The 19,190-nt window shown below is 32.9% G+C and overlaps 1 protein-coding gene across 1 annotated transcript; it reads left to right on the forward strand.

Annotated features, from left to right (window-relative positions):
• Window positions 1-855: 855 nt before the first annotated feature.
• LOC114179572 (tetrahydroberberine oxidase-like) lies at window positions 856-3,011 on the forward strand. Its single transcript, XM_028065962.2, has one exon. It carries the CDS (start codon window positions 879-881, stop codon window positions 2,496-2,498), a length of 1,620 nt encoding a protein of 539 aa, XP_027921763.1. The 5' UTR covers window positions 856-878; the 3' UTR covers window positions 2,499-3,011.
• Window positions 3,012-19,190: the final 16,179 nt, after the last annotated feature.

A 19,190-nucleotide genomic window follows, 5' to 3' on the forward strand; every position in this document is an offset into this window, starting at 1 on the left:
TTCTAGTATTTCGAATTTGATAGAAATATAAAATTAACTGGTGCACTAAGAAATGATTTAATTTTAACTAATTCAATAATAATATTATTGATGAAATTATCTTAAATTGTTTTCGCATGATTATGATTTGATGATAACTTTTAATTTATAAAATTCATATTATTAGAAAAGATTTCATTGATGTAACATCTATTGTTTAAGTGATAAAAGACTAGGATCTTATAAAAAAAAATATATTACGATTAATTTCTGAATATAATAGAAAAACAAAGCTTTGAACACCTCTTATTTAATTCCTTCTACCTGCAATCAACTTCTTTTTTTGTATAAAAAGCTCGATCCCTACATACTGACAGCTATTCAAAAATATTTCTTTAGCTGAGTTTTTCTTAATAAATATGAAATAATAAAATAATATATAATATATTTTAACATTCTTATATATCCATTATTCCTAAAACTGAAAAAGGCCGACAAAAAAAAAGCAACCATTTCAGTACCTCTCCAGCAAATGATGTATCATTAGAAAAATAAAGATATTTTAATCATTTCCATTTTTATACGTCGAGATGGAGTGCTTATCTCTAGACTAAAATTTATAACTATTAATTAGAATATAATTTTTTTTTATTTAAAAATATAACAGTCTAAACATCACAATTAATAATTATAATTTTTAATCTAATGATAATATTTATCCTAATAATTGATCCTCATAATTGCTATCTAATAATTGGTATCAAAGGAAAGGTTGGCAGAGTCATAAATAATAAAATATAAGAAAAGTTGAAAACTCCGTGCTGCTATAAATTAGGGACTCCGCATTCCTCTTTCTCAAATTGCACTTCTCATATATCAAGAACAAACCATCCACAAAAATGAAGCATTTAAGCTCGTATTTTACTTTCGCTACTGCCATTACTCTTTTATTTTCATTTGAACCTCCTTCACTTGATACTCCTGAAAAGTTTGTTCAATGTCTTTACAACAATCACCATATCTCCAACTCAATCTCCAATGCTGTCTACACACAGACCAACTCTTCATACTCCTCTGTCCTAGATGCTCCCATTCACAATCTCAGGCTCTTAAACATAAGCTCAAAACCCCAAGTCATTGTCACACCACTCGACGTTTCTCACATTCAAGCAACCATAATGTGCTCCCAACGTCATGGCCTGCAGATTCGAACCCGAAGTGGAGGCCATGATTACGAGGGTCTCTCCTACATTGCTGAGGTTCCATTTGTCGTCCTTGACCTCATAAACCTTCGACAAATCAAAGTTGACGTAGAAAACCGAACTACATGGGTTCAAGCTGGAGAAAATCTTGGTGAACTTTACTACACGATTAGCCAGAAAACCAAAACACTAGGGTTCCCAGCGGGTGTGTGTGCCACTGTAGGCACTGGTGGCCACTTCAGTGGAGGTGGTTATGGATTCTTGATGCGTAAGTACGGTCTTGCCGCAGATAATATCATAGATGCTCACATCATTGACGTGAATGGTAATCTTCTTGACAGAAAAGCCATGGGTGAGGATCTGTTTTGGGCCATTAGAGGAGGTGGTGGAGCAAGCTTTGGAGTCATCGTGGCTTGGAAGATAAAACTAGTTCCAATTCCATCAACCGTGACAGTGTTCAATGTTGAAAGGATATTGGAAGAAAATGCAACCGAGATCATTGAAAAGTGGCAACTTGTAGCTAATAAATTGGACGAGCGCATATTTCTTAGGATGGACTTGGCAAGGGCAAATTCAAGTCAACATGGAAAGCTAGCACTGCAAGCGAATTTTGTGGCCATGTTTCAAGGAGGTGTAGAAGAACTTATTCCATTGATGCAAACGAACTTCCCAGACTTAGGTTTGGAAAGAAAAGACTGTACTGAGACGAATTGGATTGGCTCAGCTGTCTTCATGAATGGAGTGTTGATTGGATCTACAGGCCATGAAGCCCCTGAAGTTTTGCTGAACAGAACTCGACATCTTTCAGGGAATTACAAAGCAAAATCTGATTATGTGAGGAAACCCATTCCTGTTGATGGATTACGAGGGTTATGGTGCTGGCTTAACGACGATAAGGTTCAATATTCTCAGCTTCAATTCGCTCCTTATGGGGCCAAAATGGACAATATTTCCGAATCTGAAATTCCATTCGCACACAGATCTGGATACATATTTCATATTCACTATGTGGTCGTTTGGCAAGAGGAAGGGGACGAAGCTGCAGAAAGGCACATGAATTGGATAAGAAGATTGTATAAATATATGGAACCTTATGTTTCAAACTCTCCCAGAGCTGCATATGTGAATTACAGAGACCTTGACATTGGGGTGAATAACAATGGCTACACAAGCTACGACCAAGCCAGCATTTGGGGTGTGAAGTATTTTGGTAACAATTTCAGGAGATTGGCTATAGTGAAGACCAGGGTTGATCCTGACAACTTTTTCAGAAACGAACAAAGCATTCCTACGCTTTCGGCGGACGAAGGAAATTAAATTAACTCGAAACTATCTTGTATATAATTGAAATAAAATAAATGTCCTATATTTATGTTTTCGGAGTAATCGAAATATTCAAAACTTAAACTTAGATAAGGTAATGTTCTCTGATTACAATAGGTTCAGAATGAAATTCTATCTGTATATGGTGTTGTGTTGCTTAAATCTTGTTTGGTTTTTACATGGTGAGAACCTACTAGGATAGGAAGAATAGTTATATTGACATGAGTTGTTTTTTTTTTTTCTGGTATTGGAATATATACTAGTGTGAGGTGTTGTGCTTATAATTGGCAGGATTCATAATGGCATTAAAAGTGGTTGATCAAGTTCATGGCATTAAGAGTGGTAGATCAAGTTTATGTTTTAAACTCCTTTTTTATTATACTGTTTTCTTGTAATTTGGTGAGCAACAATTATGAGAGAGAAAGATGTATGGTTTAAATTTGTACTTGTTGTTTTTTTCTTTTCTTTTTTTTCTTCCTATTTAATGACATTAAAAGTGGTTATCAAGTTCATGACATTAAAAGTGGTAGATCAAGTTCATATTTTAGTCTCTTTTTTTATTATATTGTTTTCTTATAATTTGGTGAGCAACAATTATGAGAGAGAAAGATGTATGGTTTAAATTTGTACTTGTTATTTTTTTCTTTCTTTTTTTCTTCCTATTTTGTTTTTTTTTTTTGTATTTAGGTTGGGCAGCCCTATTACCCCTATTAATATATTTATTATTGATGATAAAAAAAACATGTTATTATAAAAGAATATCAAATTAAATCCTAAGTAATAATTTCGTGGGCCAAAATGTGATATTATTAAAGTGTGCGGAGATACACGAGGTTATTTGATTCTAAATTATTAAAGGTCAAATTATTTTTCAATTTATATTATGTAAAATATGTATGTTGGTTAAGTAAATGCTCACTACAAGATTAACGTCGGTTTTTGCTAATTTTATCTTTGACATTAATTTTTTTAGTAAATTAAAATATTTGTGTTAGTGTAAAATTATTGTCAAATAAAATAGGTTTAATCAATTTGGAGTTGACACTAATTATTTTTAACTTACTTTAATAAATAAGTAAGAATACGTGTGATAGTTTAAATATGTATTATGAATGTTTAGTTAAAATTAAATTATTAAGTATGTGATAGAGGTTTTTTCCAAACAAATAAATAATTTAAAATATACTCAAGAAGTTATCTCAATGTCGTCTCCCAATGACTAATGTTATCATTTAAAGGTTCCAATTAGAACAACAGGGGGAGGAGAGATGGGGGATGGCAGATTCACAAAAAATGCAACTCTAGATTTTATAAAATAATGGTGAAAACGAATTGACTTCCTGGATTGAATGCATCTCCATCTATCATCGATAACAAATTTCATTCTTTGTTTCACTTTTATTCCACTCCAAATTAACCAACTAACCAGAGATTAAATTGAGTTTTCATATGCAATTAAGCAAGCATATACCAATTAATCAACCTCACCGATTAAGCATCATGTGATACCTTTAAACACAACAACCCATAAACATTAAGCATGAACCAGAAACGGTATTAAATGTAGTAACACCCTATAGTTATTAAGCATACCCAAACTTCATTTTTAGTCATTAAGCATCAATTAAATGATGATGAGCAAACAAAACAATGTACAACATGAACATGAGATCAATGTTTGATTGCATTCTCCTTTGAAAATCAATTACAAAGTTTAGCTAGCCATGGGAATGGGCTTACAGCAGACACAAAAACGAAAATGCAACATAAAAGTGAAAGGGAAAAAGGAACAAACCAAAATAAGGGGAGAATGCAACTCCAAAAATGTGATTCAATGCAGGGAAAACGAAAACCCTAAGCTAGGTTGTGCTCTAATGGTCACAAAATGCAGAAAATGTATTACTATAATATCTTGCGATATTGAAAAATAAAAATATAAGACAAAAAGATTACATGTCGGATATTAACCACTCTGCCAGGTGTCGTGCTTCATCACATGTACTATAATATGCTCACATATAAAATACGATCATCGCGGGTGGAAACCACAAAAACATCAGTTTTGGATATAAACTCATTAATGTTTAAAACCAAGGACATTTTAGTGTATATATATATATATATATATATATATATATATATATATATATATATATATATATATATATATATTGTGTGCGTGTGTATACATATATTTGTCATGTTATAAGGTAAAAGAAGGTAATATGAAGAACACTAATGAGAGAGCAAAACATGATCCTCCTTCCAAGCTTTAAATGCATGTTTGTGAATCCAACTAATGCTGAAAACCTTAGATGACATGGTAATAAACGGAAATGTGATGGACTACTTCGTCACCCTACAAATTTTGTGCAATGGAATAACATTGATAAAGAAATTCCTACATTCAAAAATGAATCAAGGAATTTGAGGGTTGGACTAGCTACAGGTGGAATGAATCCTTTTGGAAATTGTACCAATCATAATTATGGTAAGTTTTGTTAATGATTTAAAACTTGCCTCCAAGTTTGTGTATAAAGAAAAGTACATGCTGTTTTTTTAGTTTAATTGGAACACTTCTAAATATAAAAGGGAAGACAAAGGATGGCGTTAATGATTGAATGTATATGATTAGATACTGTACAAAAGAAGCTATTGAGTTTTGTTGGGAGTATATATGAAAAGAAAATTCTATAGAATTGCCTAGGAATTATTGGCACTTTCATAGAACAATGCAAAAGTTCTCAAGAGGTGTACATGTGGAAAGTAAATCTAGAAAAGAGGTTCAATAAGCATATTTGTATATATTAAATAACACAAAGGAAGTCATTCCATATTTAACTAGACACAAGGACTTTGTCAAAGATAAAGACCTAAGACAATCAAATAGATGGGTGTTGATGGAGCATAACAAAACTTTCATGACTTGGTTTGAATAAAAAATTATTAAGGATTCGTTTACATATATGAAACATTAACATGGCTTACAAATGGATTAAAGTTTTATGTTTTATGTTTTTCTAACTATGAAATCAATGAAACTTTGTTTTATAGAAAGTCTCAAGATGATAAAAGCACCATGTAGAATGGCGAAGTCACTCTAGAGGGAAAGTAATTGCAATCCTCAACTTCAAAATATCAAAATCCTATTGTGGGATCCATGTCATATTATAGTATCATAGAAGAGATTTGGAAATTTAGTTATACCAAGTTTTTTGTACCTGTTTTCAAATGCAAATGAGTTGACAAGAAAACTAGTTTGAAAGTTGATGAATTGCAGATGACATTAATTGAATTTTGAAGGGTAGAATATCAAGATGAACCATTTATTATGGCATATGAAGCTTCACAAGTCTTCTATGTAGTTGATATTGCGTCTAAAAATTGGCATGTTGTGTTTCACGGTAGAAAGGAGGTCAACAATGAAAATGACCAAGCAAATAATGAAATTTGCGAGATTGAATCATTTACACAAATAATGATTAACAAATATTGTAATGATATCATGGATGATGCACTTGCAACTCAAAAAGATCATGATGAAGGAATATATATATATATATATATATATATATATATATATATAATTAATAACAATAAAAATTAGTAACAAATTTTGTATATATATATATATATATATATATATATCGCCTTTTGTTATAGTTAATGTTATTAATGATTTTCATTTTCATTTTAAAATAAGATGGCTGATGATGAAAATCCTCCCAAGAGATCTGGCAAAGGAGAAACTAAATTAAAGACTCTTACCAAAAGGTTAATTAGTTGTAAGAGGACACTAATGAACATTGATGTGGATAGTGGTGGGCCATTGGGCCTAATGCAGAAACTTTTAGCACATATCTCGGTGTAGTAGATCATAAGGAGATATCTATCTTGACTCCATCTTCGTATCATGTTACCGAGCATGAGTAAACATCATTTAGGAAGATATCTTTGTAAGAAATTGTGTAAATTGATCAAACTTTGTAATATAAGGATATGTACTAATATTTATTTTTATCCTTATATATGTAGATGGTTAATCATTTACACAAACAATGATTAACAAAGACTGTGATGATATTGTGGATGATGTACTTGCAACTCGAAAAGATCATGACAAATGAATATATATACATATGTATAATTTATTGTGAATTTTTATTGTTATTAATTATTTATTATATCGCCATTTGTTATAATTAATGTTATTAATGTTTGTCATTTTGATTTTAAAACAGGAAGATGGGTCATGATGAAAGTCCTCCCAAGAGATCTGGCAGAGGAGCCACTGAATTAAAGGCTCTTACTAAGAGATTAGCTAGTCGTGACAAGACACCGGTGAATATTGATGTGCACAGTGGTGCGCCGTTGGGCCTAATGTAGAAACTCTTAGCACATATCTCGATGTAGTGGATCGTGAGGAGATATCTATCTTAACTCCATCGTGGTATCACATTATGGAGTAGGAGAGAAACATCATTTGGGAGGATATCAATTTTCAAACTTACTTTGAAATATAAGGACATATACTAATATACATTTTTGTCCTTATATATGTAGATGTTTTTTTTATATCCCTAAGGTAGGAACGTTGAAGTCAAAAGGGTTGTCTTCGGTTGCAATCAAATGGTGTCAATTTAAATCAAAATTGATCAGAATTTATGTATATGGTGCTAGAAAAGATGATAGTCTTTGCACAAAGTGTAAGACCCGTGAAAATTAATTAATTAAATAGTTAATTAATTAATAAATGTGGGTAGAAATAACCTTTATGCATTAAATGTTAATTTTGTGATGTGGAAAAGTGCTAGCTTAAATGGTTGAGAGTATTTTATATTTGTGAGAGGACCTGGATTCAAGTCCTATGAATGCTTGTTGCTTGAATTATTCTTGTTTTGTTTTGGGTAATATAATTGTGACTAGTGAGTGATATTATAGTCATAAAATTATAATAGTTATCACTAAATATGACTTGGCATAGTGGTTGTGTTTTTGACCTTATGATTGGAAGGTCACAGGTTCAAACTCTGATAAGTGAGAAATGGGAGGTTAGTATCATCACTTGTATTTATTTTATTACATATAATGTTAAATACTAAGCAAATTTCATTCAAATGTTTATAAGGTGTTCAAAAAAAAAGCACAAGACATCCAAGTACATATGAATTTATAGACCCTCATTTCATAATGTAGTGAAAGAAACACTAATAAAAAAATGATATTTTGTGTAGTTATTTTGCGAAGGTTATAAAAACCCTCCATAAATAAACATAAAATGATGATTTTAGATGGATTCTCTGAGATCTAATAATAGTGGGATTTTTTATTTTTTCTAAAGAAGTTTATGACCTACCTAAATTATATTACATTATATGGTCTTTCCCTAATTTTTTTAGCCTTCCCTCCCAAAATTTTATTGTTTATTCTCTCCCAATTTCACATTCTTCTTCTCCACAATCACTACATAACACTCGTTGCTTCTTATACTTCGCACAACGTCAGTCTTCCTCTTTTACCCTTTATTGCGCTCAAACGTTGGCGAAGATTCCAACGAGGTTCGTCCAATGGTACCGTCAGTATTTTTCTCTCTCGCGCTCAACGCAACACCTAAACACTAAGTTGCCATTTTTAACGATCTCATCTTTGCTAGCATTGACGAGCCACCGTTGTGTGCTCCTGCACTACCAAACCCTCATGAACCTTTAACGATGAGAGTCAACAGGCATCCTCCATAGTATTCGTGTCGAGCACCTTGGAAGAAGAGTTCTCCGTTTGGAAGAAGAACACTCCTCTATTGTACGATTATTTCATTTCCCAACCTCTTCAATGGCCCTCTCTCACCATTCACTGGCTTCCTTCCTCACCCAAACCACTCCCATCCTTCCTTCAGTATCCATAAACTACTCCTTGTAACTCACACCACCCAGGACGAACCCAATTTCCTCATGCTCACCAATGCATCCCTCCCGGCTGACACCTCACAACCCATCGTTGCCACCGATCTTGATGACCCGATTCTCCCCAAGGTTTGTTTTCATTCTTGCCCGTTATTTTTCATCTGCATTGTGTGCACCAATTGTTCGATGAAATTCCATAATATTATTGCTTGTTATTTTCGTAGGTAGAAATTTCTCAAAAGGTTGCTATTGACGGGAAGGGGGTAATCGAGTGGGTTGTATGTCACAAAACCCTACTGTTGTTGCCATGAAGACCTGTAATTCCGAGGTCTATGTGTTTGATTTCAACAAGCAGCGTGGGAGCGAGTTTACCCTATAAGGTTAAAGGGTCATGATAAAGACGCAAAACCCAACTATTGTTGCTGTGAAGACCTGTAATTCTCATGTCTATGTGTTTGATTTCAACAAGTAGTGTGGGAGCGAGTTTACCCTTGATTGGAGCTTAAGGGGACATTATAAAGAGGGTTATGGTTTGTCTTGGAGCCCTTTCAAGAGTGAGTATCTTTTGAGTGGTTCGCATGACCATAAGATTTTCTTATGGGATGTGCCTACTACTTCCCTCCTTCAATTATCTTTTAAATAATCAAATATCTTCAAGATATATTTATTTGTTATGGCAATCGAAAAAGATTTAAGAAGATCTTGCTATATTTAAAAAGGTTTGATAGTTATTATCTTTTGATATTTTATGATATAATTAAATAAGATAATTATTTAAAAAAATATCAAATAAAATATCTAAAGATATATTTTTCCTAAATTATCTTTTATCATAAATATTTATGAATTATTAAAGTTTTTTTTTCTGGAAAAAGATAGAGAAAACCGCGAGGTCCATTGCTCGTTCCCTCTTTTTCTTAGCCAAAATTCCTCACTTTTTCGATCTTTTCTTGCCTTTTTCATGCAATGCTTGACTTGGATTTTTGTGATTTTGACAATTTTCTATTCTTGGATTTACTCAAAATATGCAAAGAACATTTATGCAACTAAAAAGCTACTTTAACATGTTTTTGTATTTCATGCTCAATAAACCCAATTATCACAAATCTTAAATAAATAAATCTTTTAAAGCACAAAAACCAATTAAGAATCCAATGTTGAAGGCTAAATGAGGACATAAATATGCACTAATTAGAAATCCGACAAGTTCGAGTATTTTTGGAGGTGTTTGTAAACTTGAATTGTTTTAGAGAATATTTGTATGTTTAAAAAAAGAATTATCAAGCATGTTCGAAACTGAACATGATAACTAATGTTATGAAAATTTTTTATTATCAAGCAAGTGTGAGACTCAACATGATAATTAATGTTATAAAAATTTTGGTTATCAAACAAGTCTGAGACTCAACATGATGATTAATGTTATGAAAATTTTGACTATCAAGTAAGTCTAAGACTTAACATGATAATTAATGTTATGAAAATTTTGATCTAGACACAACATCATAATTAATACTATGAAAATTATGATTATCAAGCAAGTCCGATACTCAACATGATAATCAATGTTATGAAAATTATGATTATCAAGAAAGTCTGAAACTTAACATGATAATCAATGTTATGAAAATTATGATTATCAAGCAAGTGTGAGACTTAACATGATAATCAATGTTATAAAATATATGATTATCAAGCAAGTTTGAGACTTAACATGATAATTGATGTTATGAAAATTATGATTATCAAACAAGTTCGAGACTCAACATTATAATCGATGTTACAAAAATTATTAATTATCAAGCAAGTCTGATACCTAACATGATAATCGATGTTGTGACAATTATGATTATTAAACTAGTCGAAGACTCAACATGATAATCGATGAAAATCATTAATTATCAATAGGTGAAAAAGGAAAACATATTTAGAATTTAAGGTAGGCATTTAAAAATATGTTCCATTGTTAACATTCAACATACTAATTTTAGGTTCTTTATAAAAAGTGTAGTAGGCAAAGAATAATAATATAATATTATGATAAAACCTTTACTAACTAATGCCCCATAAGAATAACTTTTAGAACACTATGGCGTATAGGATTACATTACAATAATATAATATTAGGCTTAAATACCTTTTTCGTCCTCATTTTCGTAGTGTTTGTTGCAGATGATCTTCATTTTGACAGAATGTTTAAAATGATCCTCATTTTTATCGAATGTTTAAAATGGTCCTCATTTTCACAATTCGTATTTTATTTGGTCATTTTTTGTGACGCCGTTTAAATTAGTAACAAAGCACTATACATGTGGCCTTGTTTGTATTATGTTGCATTGGGTGTGTTACGTGTACTGTACAAGTGTGGTAATTTAGAAATCATGCAGAACATCACAACAATCCAAGCACAAACAAACCCTAAAATATAATTACGAAAACCCTAGCCCACGAGCAAACACAACCTAGAAAACCCTAAACCCACTTACCTTGTTGATGATGATTAACTGGAAAATTGAAATGAAGAGCGCGACTGCAATCCAACGATGAAATGACAAGTATTAGATGCTTTCTCTACAAATCCGAGTTCAAGAAAGACAAAGATGAAGAAATCGCCTCCAATGATGAAGAGCGCGACTGCAATCCCACTCAAGCCCTAATTGCAAAATTTCCCCCAAATTGAAAGTTAATGTTAATTAGCCATCTGTACAGTACACGTAACATACCCCAATGCAACGTAATACAAATAGTGCCACCTGTACAGTGCCCCGTTACTGATTTAAACGGTGTCACAGAAAAGGACCAAATAAAACACGAATTGCGAAAATGAGGTCCAGTTTAAACATTCTGTCAAAATGATGACCATTCGCAACAAACACTACGAAAATGAGGACGAAAAATGTATTTAAACCTATAATATTACAATAAACCCTAGAGTAATTAATGACCTATGAAAATACCATTAATGACCCACGCTAACAATGATATACTTGTAACCAAATGCAAAATAACTATATTAAATATCATACCCCATCGCATTGTACACATTTCAATTTGGATTAGCATTAACACGCCGATAACAGCTATCTTTGATCCAAGTTAAAATGAAATTAATGCCAAGTAATTGAAACATAAAGTTAAAATACAACCAATTTCCTCCAACTGTACCTCTGCAATCAAATCTAAACGAAATCATGCAATTACATCTTAAAGTTGGACCTATACGAAAATTGCATGTCATATTCTAAATGCATCAATTATACATTATAACATTATAAAAGATTAGAAACGTAATATCCTAGCTGGATATTACTTATTTAAATAAAATTAATAATAAATAAAAAGATAAAATTTATTCTACACATTTCTCAAAACGCAAAAAAAAATAAAAAAAACTTTATTATAATCGCCAAAATGTTGAAAGTATAAAATTTAATTCAAATCCTTACATCTCCAAATCTAAATTAAAAATCCAGATTACAGAAAAATAATATAAAACTATAGAAATAAAAATTATCTCCAAGCTGCCTCGCTCCAAAATCATCTGTTCTCATGTAACGAGTTACATTTTCATTGTCAAACACACACAGATAGGGTGAGCTTAACAGAATAAAAGGGCAATACACAAAATAATAAATAATCATTTAATATCCCTAATACTTATAACAACCTCAAGTGTCACACCCTAATCTTCATCACTTCCTCTGGACGCCTCTTGATTCTTCACCCTTTGATGATTACATTGATCGATCCTTGTTCCCACGAGTGTCTACTTGCCCCTCCGACTATAGGCCAGCACCTATAGTCTACACGCGGGAATAAACTTATCACGGCCACAATCTGCAACACAAAGTGGAGTTCCTCGATATGAACTACAATCCGTATTTGTCCCAAGACTACCAAACTCGTCGGGTAACATCGAGGAGGGCAATCTTCCAAAACTCATCCGTATGAGCCACGATCTCGGACACTCCACTGGACTTCAAAAACCACCAGGCTACAATCTTGAGTGGCTACGTGTTACCCCAATATAAGTTACACTCATAATTGGGTCCCTAATAAAGCATCGCATCAAGACCTCCATCCAAAGCCGTGTAGAATCCTCCTCGCAGTCCAATTTTGCACTTGGAACCGCTTGGCGCCTCACTCGCATCGCTTAGCGAAAACTGGTTCTAGACTGCCTGGTAGAACCCACACGCCGCCATGCGCCAAGCACCTTCAAAACCTCTTGTCTAATCGAAGTCGCTTGATGGAACCATCACTACCACCAGGCGTTGCGTGAAAATGAGTGGTCTCTACTTGATCCATGTCGCCTGGCGGGAACCTGATAATGTTAATTTTTACCATTATCCAAGCTATATTTCATTAGCAAAATCATCTCTTCCAAAGCTTTTAGCCTACTTAATCCTCAAATTTATCTTACTTTTTGTAAATAAATACATTTTGGTTACATTGATCTAAATATACCACTAATCCCCATTTTTGTGACCTTTTTGTAGTAGGGAAGCTTTGTTCCAAAAATCCAAACAAGTGAGTGATCATGAGTAGCAAGAAGAAGGCAAAAAGACACTAAATGTGGAAGAAACAATAATCGCCTGACGCCACAAAGACACTGCCAGGCGACACTTTCTTCTAGTGCCAGGCGCCAGGCGCCAGCCAGGCGAAAATGGCCTTTTCAGCATCTCACCGCCGGGCGGCATTTGGAGACCGCCGGGCGGTACACGCAAAATTTCAGCACTGTTTGGTGGCTTGCGCCTGGCGGTGAGAGGCTTCCGCCAGGCGGCGGTTTTCGCTGATGTGTCAAGTTTGCCCTTTTTCTTCTGTTTTCGCGAGGGAAACTCATCTTTGGCATTTTGGAGGCACGAAGAACACATTTGGAGAGCTTGGAGGAGTGCTAGGGCTTGTGGGAACAGCTCCATCTTCCTCTTTGTATCTTTTTCTCTTCCATCTCTTCCATTTTTAAGCTTGAGCTCTCCATGGCAATGGAGAGCTAAACCCATTTTTTGTTGGGGTTAGATGTAGCCACGAAACTCTTGTGTAAATGCAAATGTTTTGATTTTATATATGACTCTTTCATTAATTGCTAGTCTTCTTATTTCTTCACTTAAAGCTTGCATTGATTTAGCCATCTCTTGCATGATTTTTGGTTCATTGGGTGTGGAAATATCTTTTGAAACCTAGATTTGAAATAAGAAAACTCAATGGAGCTTGTACCTAGGAATGGGGCTTGACCCATTGGTTGCATTAAAACCTTTGTGCATAAAACAAATTTGCTTATTAAGAGTTCAAGGAATTGACCTTTAATAAGGAAATTTAGGCTCAATTCATTAAGGAATTAGGGTTTGAGTAATATTGTGGGTTGGCATTAGCATATTAATGAAGAGGATGTTAAATTGTAGTTGCATGAGAGCATAGTTGGTGAATTCTAACCCCGGCAATATCAAGTCATATCATTTCTAATCTTTTCCATTCACTAAGTGCCTTTAACTTCCAAAGTTCAATTTTAATTATTTATGCAAAGTTTAACTTCATACGTTGAAACTCAAAATATGGATTTATTCATTAGTTTAAATTAGTCACTAATTACGCAATTAATTAGTATACACGAGTCTCTTGGGAAACGATATTCCGGTCTTACCGGTTACTACTTGCACGACTTGGTACACTTGCCAAAGTCTTAACAGAACCTCTGCGTTGTCAGGCGTTGTTTGTTCCAGACTTCACTGTTTTACCCTTTATGGCCTAGCGATTCACCTTGTGCCGCCAAGCACCACACCAGTAGCGTCACTACTACTGGGTTTTGGGCTTTTGAGACAAGTTCCAAAGAACCCATTCTCTCGTAAGCATTCCAAAACACCAAAGTATCGGTTCAGTTATGCATTTTAACACTCCTTTTGTATTCAATCAAACATATATACTTCATGCTTATTTCAATTAAGGCCAATTTCACGAAAACGAACACCAAATCTCAGGCCAAAATCATATCACTTCATACCTAATCCCTTCGCGAACCCTAAGCCCAACCATGCAAAAGATTCCACCAAAATTTCAGACAAAACACTTCCATGCTTTTAAATCACATCAATATTTCATTCAATTATATTCATACAGTGAATTTAGGCTTCGTAGATGTTATTAGAACCATCATAAACCAAGAACTAGACATTCCAGTTCGCGTCGCCTGACGGTTACAACACAACCGCTAGACGGTTCATCATAAAACCCAGAAAATTAGGTTTAGGCACATGTGTCGCTTGTCGGGTCTTCAAGATCGCTAGGCGGTTTCTAGAAAATTTCTAGAAACACGCACAGTTAAGAAATTTGCAGAAAGAGAGGTCCACATAGTGATCATACAACATCAAATCATATACATTTGAATTTAAACACGGAAGGCAGCTCCCCTAACTTGGAAAATCCTGCTACAACTTTGATCTCTTTAGGGTCCTAAACTTCCTTGGTTGGTAGCCACACGAATTTTTGTTGTTCTCCCTCTCTTTTCCAACCCTAAAACTAATTGAATTGAATTAAAACGAAATTAAACTCAAATCAACTCTTTAATTGGTCCTTAATAGCTAATCAATTCAAATTAATCTCTTTGTCCATGTCTAGATTTGTAGAACCTATCTTCAACTCTTCATCTACTCCAATTCATCCTCAAGGCATAAAAAAAAGATGTTATGATTTTACTCTAGCCAAGGTTCGAACCCACCCCTTCCCAATTACCAGGTACATGCACAACTATTAAGCCAATTCGTGTTTCCTGGTAATCCATACTTACAACAACTCCACATGTTTAGAAAATCAACTCATATAAGCCCTGTTGCTTTGACTTAAAAGAACAAGGTATGAATCAATATTTTATAATATAAAATTTTTGCTTTATTATCCAATTTCTATCTTGAAACCAATGCATTAACTTCCATGATAAGCAAAGTCTAAGGCACAAAAGTGCATCACACATTTGTAGAGAAAGTAAATACGAGGCAAAAGAAAACCCCAATTAATTTAGATACTAATTTATAAATGAAAAATTACTGGTAACTAAACTAATTTCAAAAAATTATAATTCGTCTTTAAATTGGTAACTAAATTAGTTTCTGTTACAAATTGGTCTCTAAATTAGCCACTAACATTAGTTACCTAGGTTTTGGCTACCAAATGAATTGGTCACTAAATTAGTCTCTAATTAATTATTTAGAGACCAATCTAGAAACCAATTCCTTTGGTAACTAAAACCTAGGTAACTAATGTTAGTGACCAATTTAAAGACCAATTCATAATATAAACTATTTCAATTACCAATTTATAAACCAATAATAACTTTTAGAAACTAGTTTAGTTAGCAGTAAGTTTTAGTTTATAAATTCACATCAAAATTGGTCAGTATACTAACTAATTATTTTTAGTCACTAAATTTGGTCATTACTTAATGTTTTTCTTATATGGTTATATGACATTAGTCTTACACATATAAGACCTTAGACACCACTTTTACACCAAAACCTTAAGGCAATGTTGTTATGGGTCTTTATTCTTATATAGTGTTCAACTTTGTCTTTTCTATCCAATGTGGGATTTTGACTCACACTTGGACTATTCCCAACATTCTTGTAGTGGTTATTGGTCAACGGTAACATTAATAAATTATTTTCAAAAATATTTTTTTAATTTTTTCAAATTTTTAATTTATTTCTTTTTCCAGTAAAAACTATTTTTATTTTATTTTTTATCAGTTTGTTTTATGTACTTATTATCCTAATATATTAAAAATATATTTTTATATTTTTGGTATTGTTAAATTTGATTATTTTATGTATTTTTTATAAATTCAAATTTATTATATAAAATTGTTCTTCTATTTTTAGTTTATTAATTTCTTTTATTATAAAATTAATTTTATGTTTTTTGTATTTATCTTTAAAATTTTATTTTCATTATAAAAAATATTTTTCTTATTTTTTCTATTTAGTTTATTTATCTATTTTAAAAATATTTTAGTTATTTTATATTATATATTTAATATATTTGTCTAGGAAATAAAATAAATAATTTTTTTATTATTAAAACTTCATGTTGCTTTATTTTATTTAATATTTAGTCACCCGAATGAAATTTTGTGTTGACAATTGCTCCTTTTTACTTAACTTTTACTAGATAATATTAAAATATGCATTTTCATAGTGTCATAGTAAAAGTTAAGTAAAGATAGAAACTCAAATTTTGTTCGGGTTTTAGAAAAGGAAAAAGAAAATGAAAGGGGTAACAACTTGGGCAAGGTGTGGAAACGTTGACCTAAAGTGTAAGAGAAATAATGACTATTGTAACTAAGGGTTTTAACGACGACTAATGAAAGCATATGAAGACGATTCCCACACCGTCGTTGATCAAGCCGTTGTTAAAAGTAACCCACAATGATGACGATTACCAAATTCGTCGTCAATATTACATAATCCCATGACGGTTTGGAAGTCGTCGTTGAACTATGAACAAGAAAATAATATTGTCATAACATCAATGACGATCTTAGTCAAAATCGTCCTTATGTGCTTGAACCTGAAGCTGAACTCATTATCCACAAACGATGACGGTATTACCATGATCGTCGTGGATTTCGTGAATTTAACAACAGTTTGAGACATAACCTTCATTTATTTTGGCTATTTTTTTAAATGGCAGCTTGGTTTTTTGTCTTAATTTGAACTTGTAATTCAAAAAACATCCAATAGAATTCGAATCCAAATTGTGCCAATAGAGTTCCAATCCAAACAGTTCCAACAAAATCACGAATAACTTATATGACAAAATAAGTCTAAACTAGCTCCAAGTCTCACTAAACCTAACTCTTACTAACTCTAGATAGAAAGTACTTCGCCCACAATTTTTGAACATAAGCTATTGCTTCTGAATCCATTGGACTTGGGTCATTGAATTTTTGCAAAACTGTACGAAAACTTAATAACAATACATATCTAAATTAGTTTAAGTTAAAATTAGTACATGAAATAAGTTAGTATATTACCGCATCCCGGCCACTTTCATAACTGCCTTGAACAATTGCTACTATCTATTGCATCACATAATAGCTACACTTAATGCTTCCAATTTGTTTATTACAGTACACTTGTAGTAATTGTATTTAGTTATAAATATACATGACAATACTAAAGTAAATGAATGACATGTAACGTATAAGTACCCAGAGGGAAATCAAAGTAACCCTTTTAGTATTAGTAATCGATCTACCACTCAATATACTTTGTCCATTAAAAGCACTAAAGTTAAAATAATCAATGTTAGAAAACATGACATTATATATTCAAGATTAAAGTATAAATTAAGGAATTTATTGAAAAAGACTTATGTATCAATTATGCTCTTCAAATAGAAGGAAGAGGTCTATGACAAGAAAAAAACCATAAAGCGATTTGCTCTGATACTGACACAACAAGCAGTTGCCAATGACAACTACAATGAAAATTAGTTTAAATACCTCAAAATATAATATTACAAAATTTATACCTTATGAAATGAAAAATAAGGATATAGTTACCTATCTACATATATGGAGCAATGAAATTTTTTTATTTCACTGCATTATGGAAGTCTGGATGTACGTTTTTGTTCCAGGGTTCTTGCTACCCATTGAAGGCATGAAATGAGGGTCTATAAACCCATATTTGTCATCTTTTCCCACTTCCACACTCAAACCATGCAAGTTCCTAATTTGACAATGAAAACACATATTTAATACCTAAGAAGGAAACTATTAAAAAATGATTTAAAAATGATTCACTTATATCATCCACAATTGCATAATAAACACATTTAAGTCCTTTATGCTTGATATGATCTCCATCAAATCACTTTTATATATGTACAATGACAACTTGCTTTGTCTGCAAAAAACAAAGGCATCCCAAGGAATCGAAGTTGCATTTATACTCATGCTTGAAGTATATTATACTAATGTCGATATTGGATCCTCACAATTTTTTGATACATGCAACTTTGGTTCATCTTGCTACACTAAAAAACAAGCATAATATTAGTTAGGATAATATATATAGTACATATGTAAAAATATTACTGCATATACAAACCAATTCAATGTGTGGTGCATCCTCACGAGATGTTTCGGCCAGGCGATGAAAGTTCCCACTGCATGTGATATAATACCAACCTCTAATGTTGGCATAGGAACTACAACATCACCATAACATACCGTCTCCACCATAACCTTTACTAAGTGATAGGGGAGACATTCACCATGTAACATGGTTGAACCTTCAAAGAACTTCCCATGGGTCACCAACTGAGGTGGAGATACATAATCAACCAATGTGTACAACTCACATTAGGAACCAAAGCCAATGTTACCCCTTGTTTCAGCTGTAGCTGAACAACTCCCTTTTGTGTTGACTTTGACGACACTAGGGGAAAGGTCAAGTTCTATTATGGTGGGGAACTTTTGCGAGAGTAGTAGGGTTTCAAGCCGCTTGTCAAATGCTTTCATCATTGCCTGTCACTCTAATCTCATCTCCTGATGCTCTTTCCTGATTGGCTCCTGTTCTTGTCTCATCTCTTCTCATAGTTGCTTTGCCAAGTCAGCTTTCATTTTCTACAAAGCTTCCTCCGTATTCACATTAAATGATGAATGAGATTGGTGATGTGATGACCCTCCAAATTAACTTCAAATCCTCACACCGTATCTAGCGGTACGAACACGTCCAGGGTGTTCAAGTCATCCAAAAGCAGTATTCTTCAACTAGAGAAGACCGTGAGGATTGAA

Source organism: Vigna unguiculata, chromosome 3, assembly GCF_037176805.1.
Source record: "Vigna unguiculata cultivar grain cowpea cultivar isolate G323 ecotype 2 chromosome 3, ASM3717680v1, whole genome shotgun sequence".
NCBI classification, from domain to species: Eukaryota; Viridiplantae; Streptophyta; class Magnoliopsida; order Fabales; family Fabaceae; genus Vigna; species Vigna unguiculata.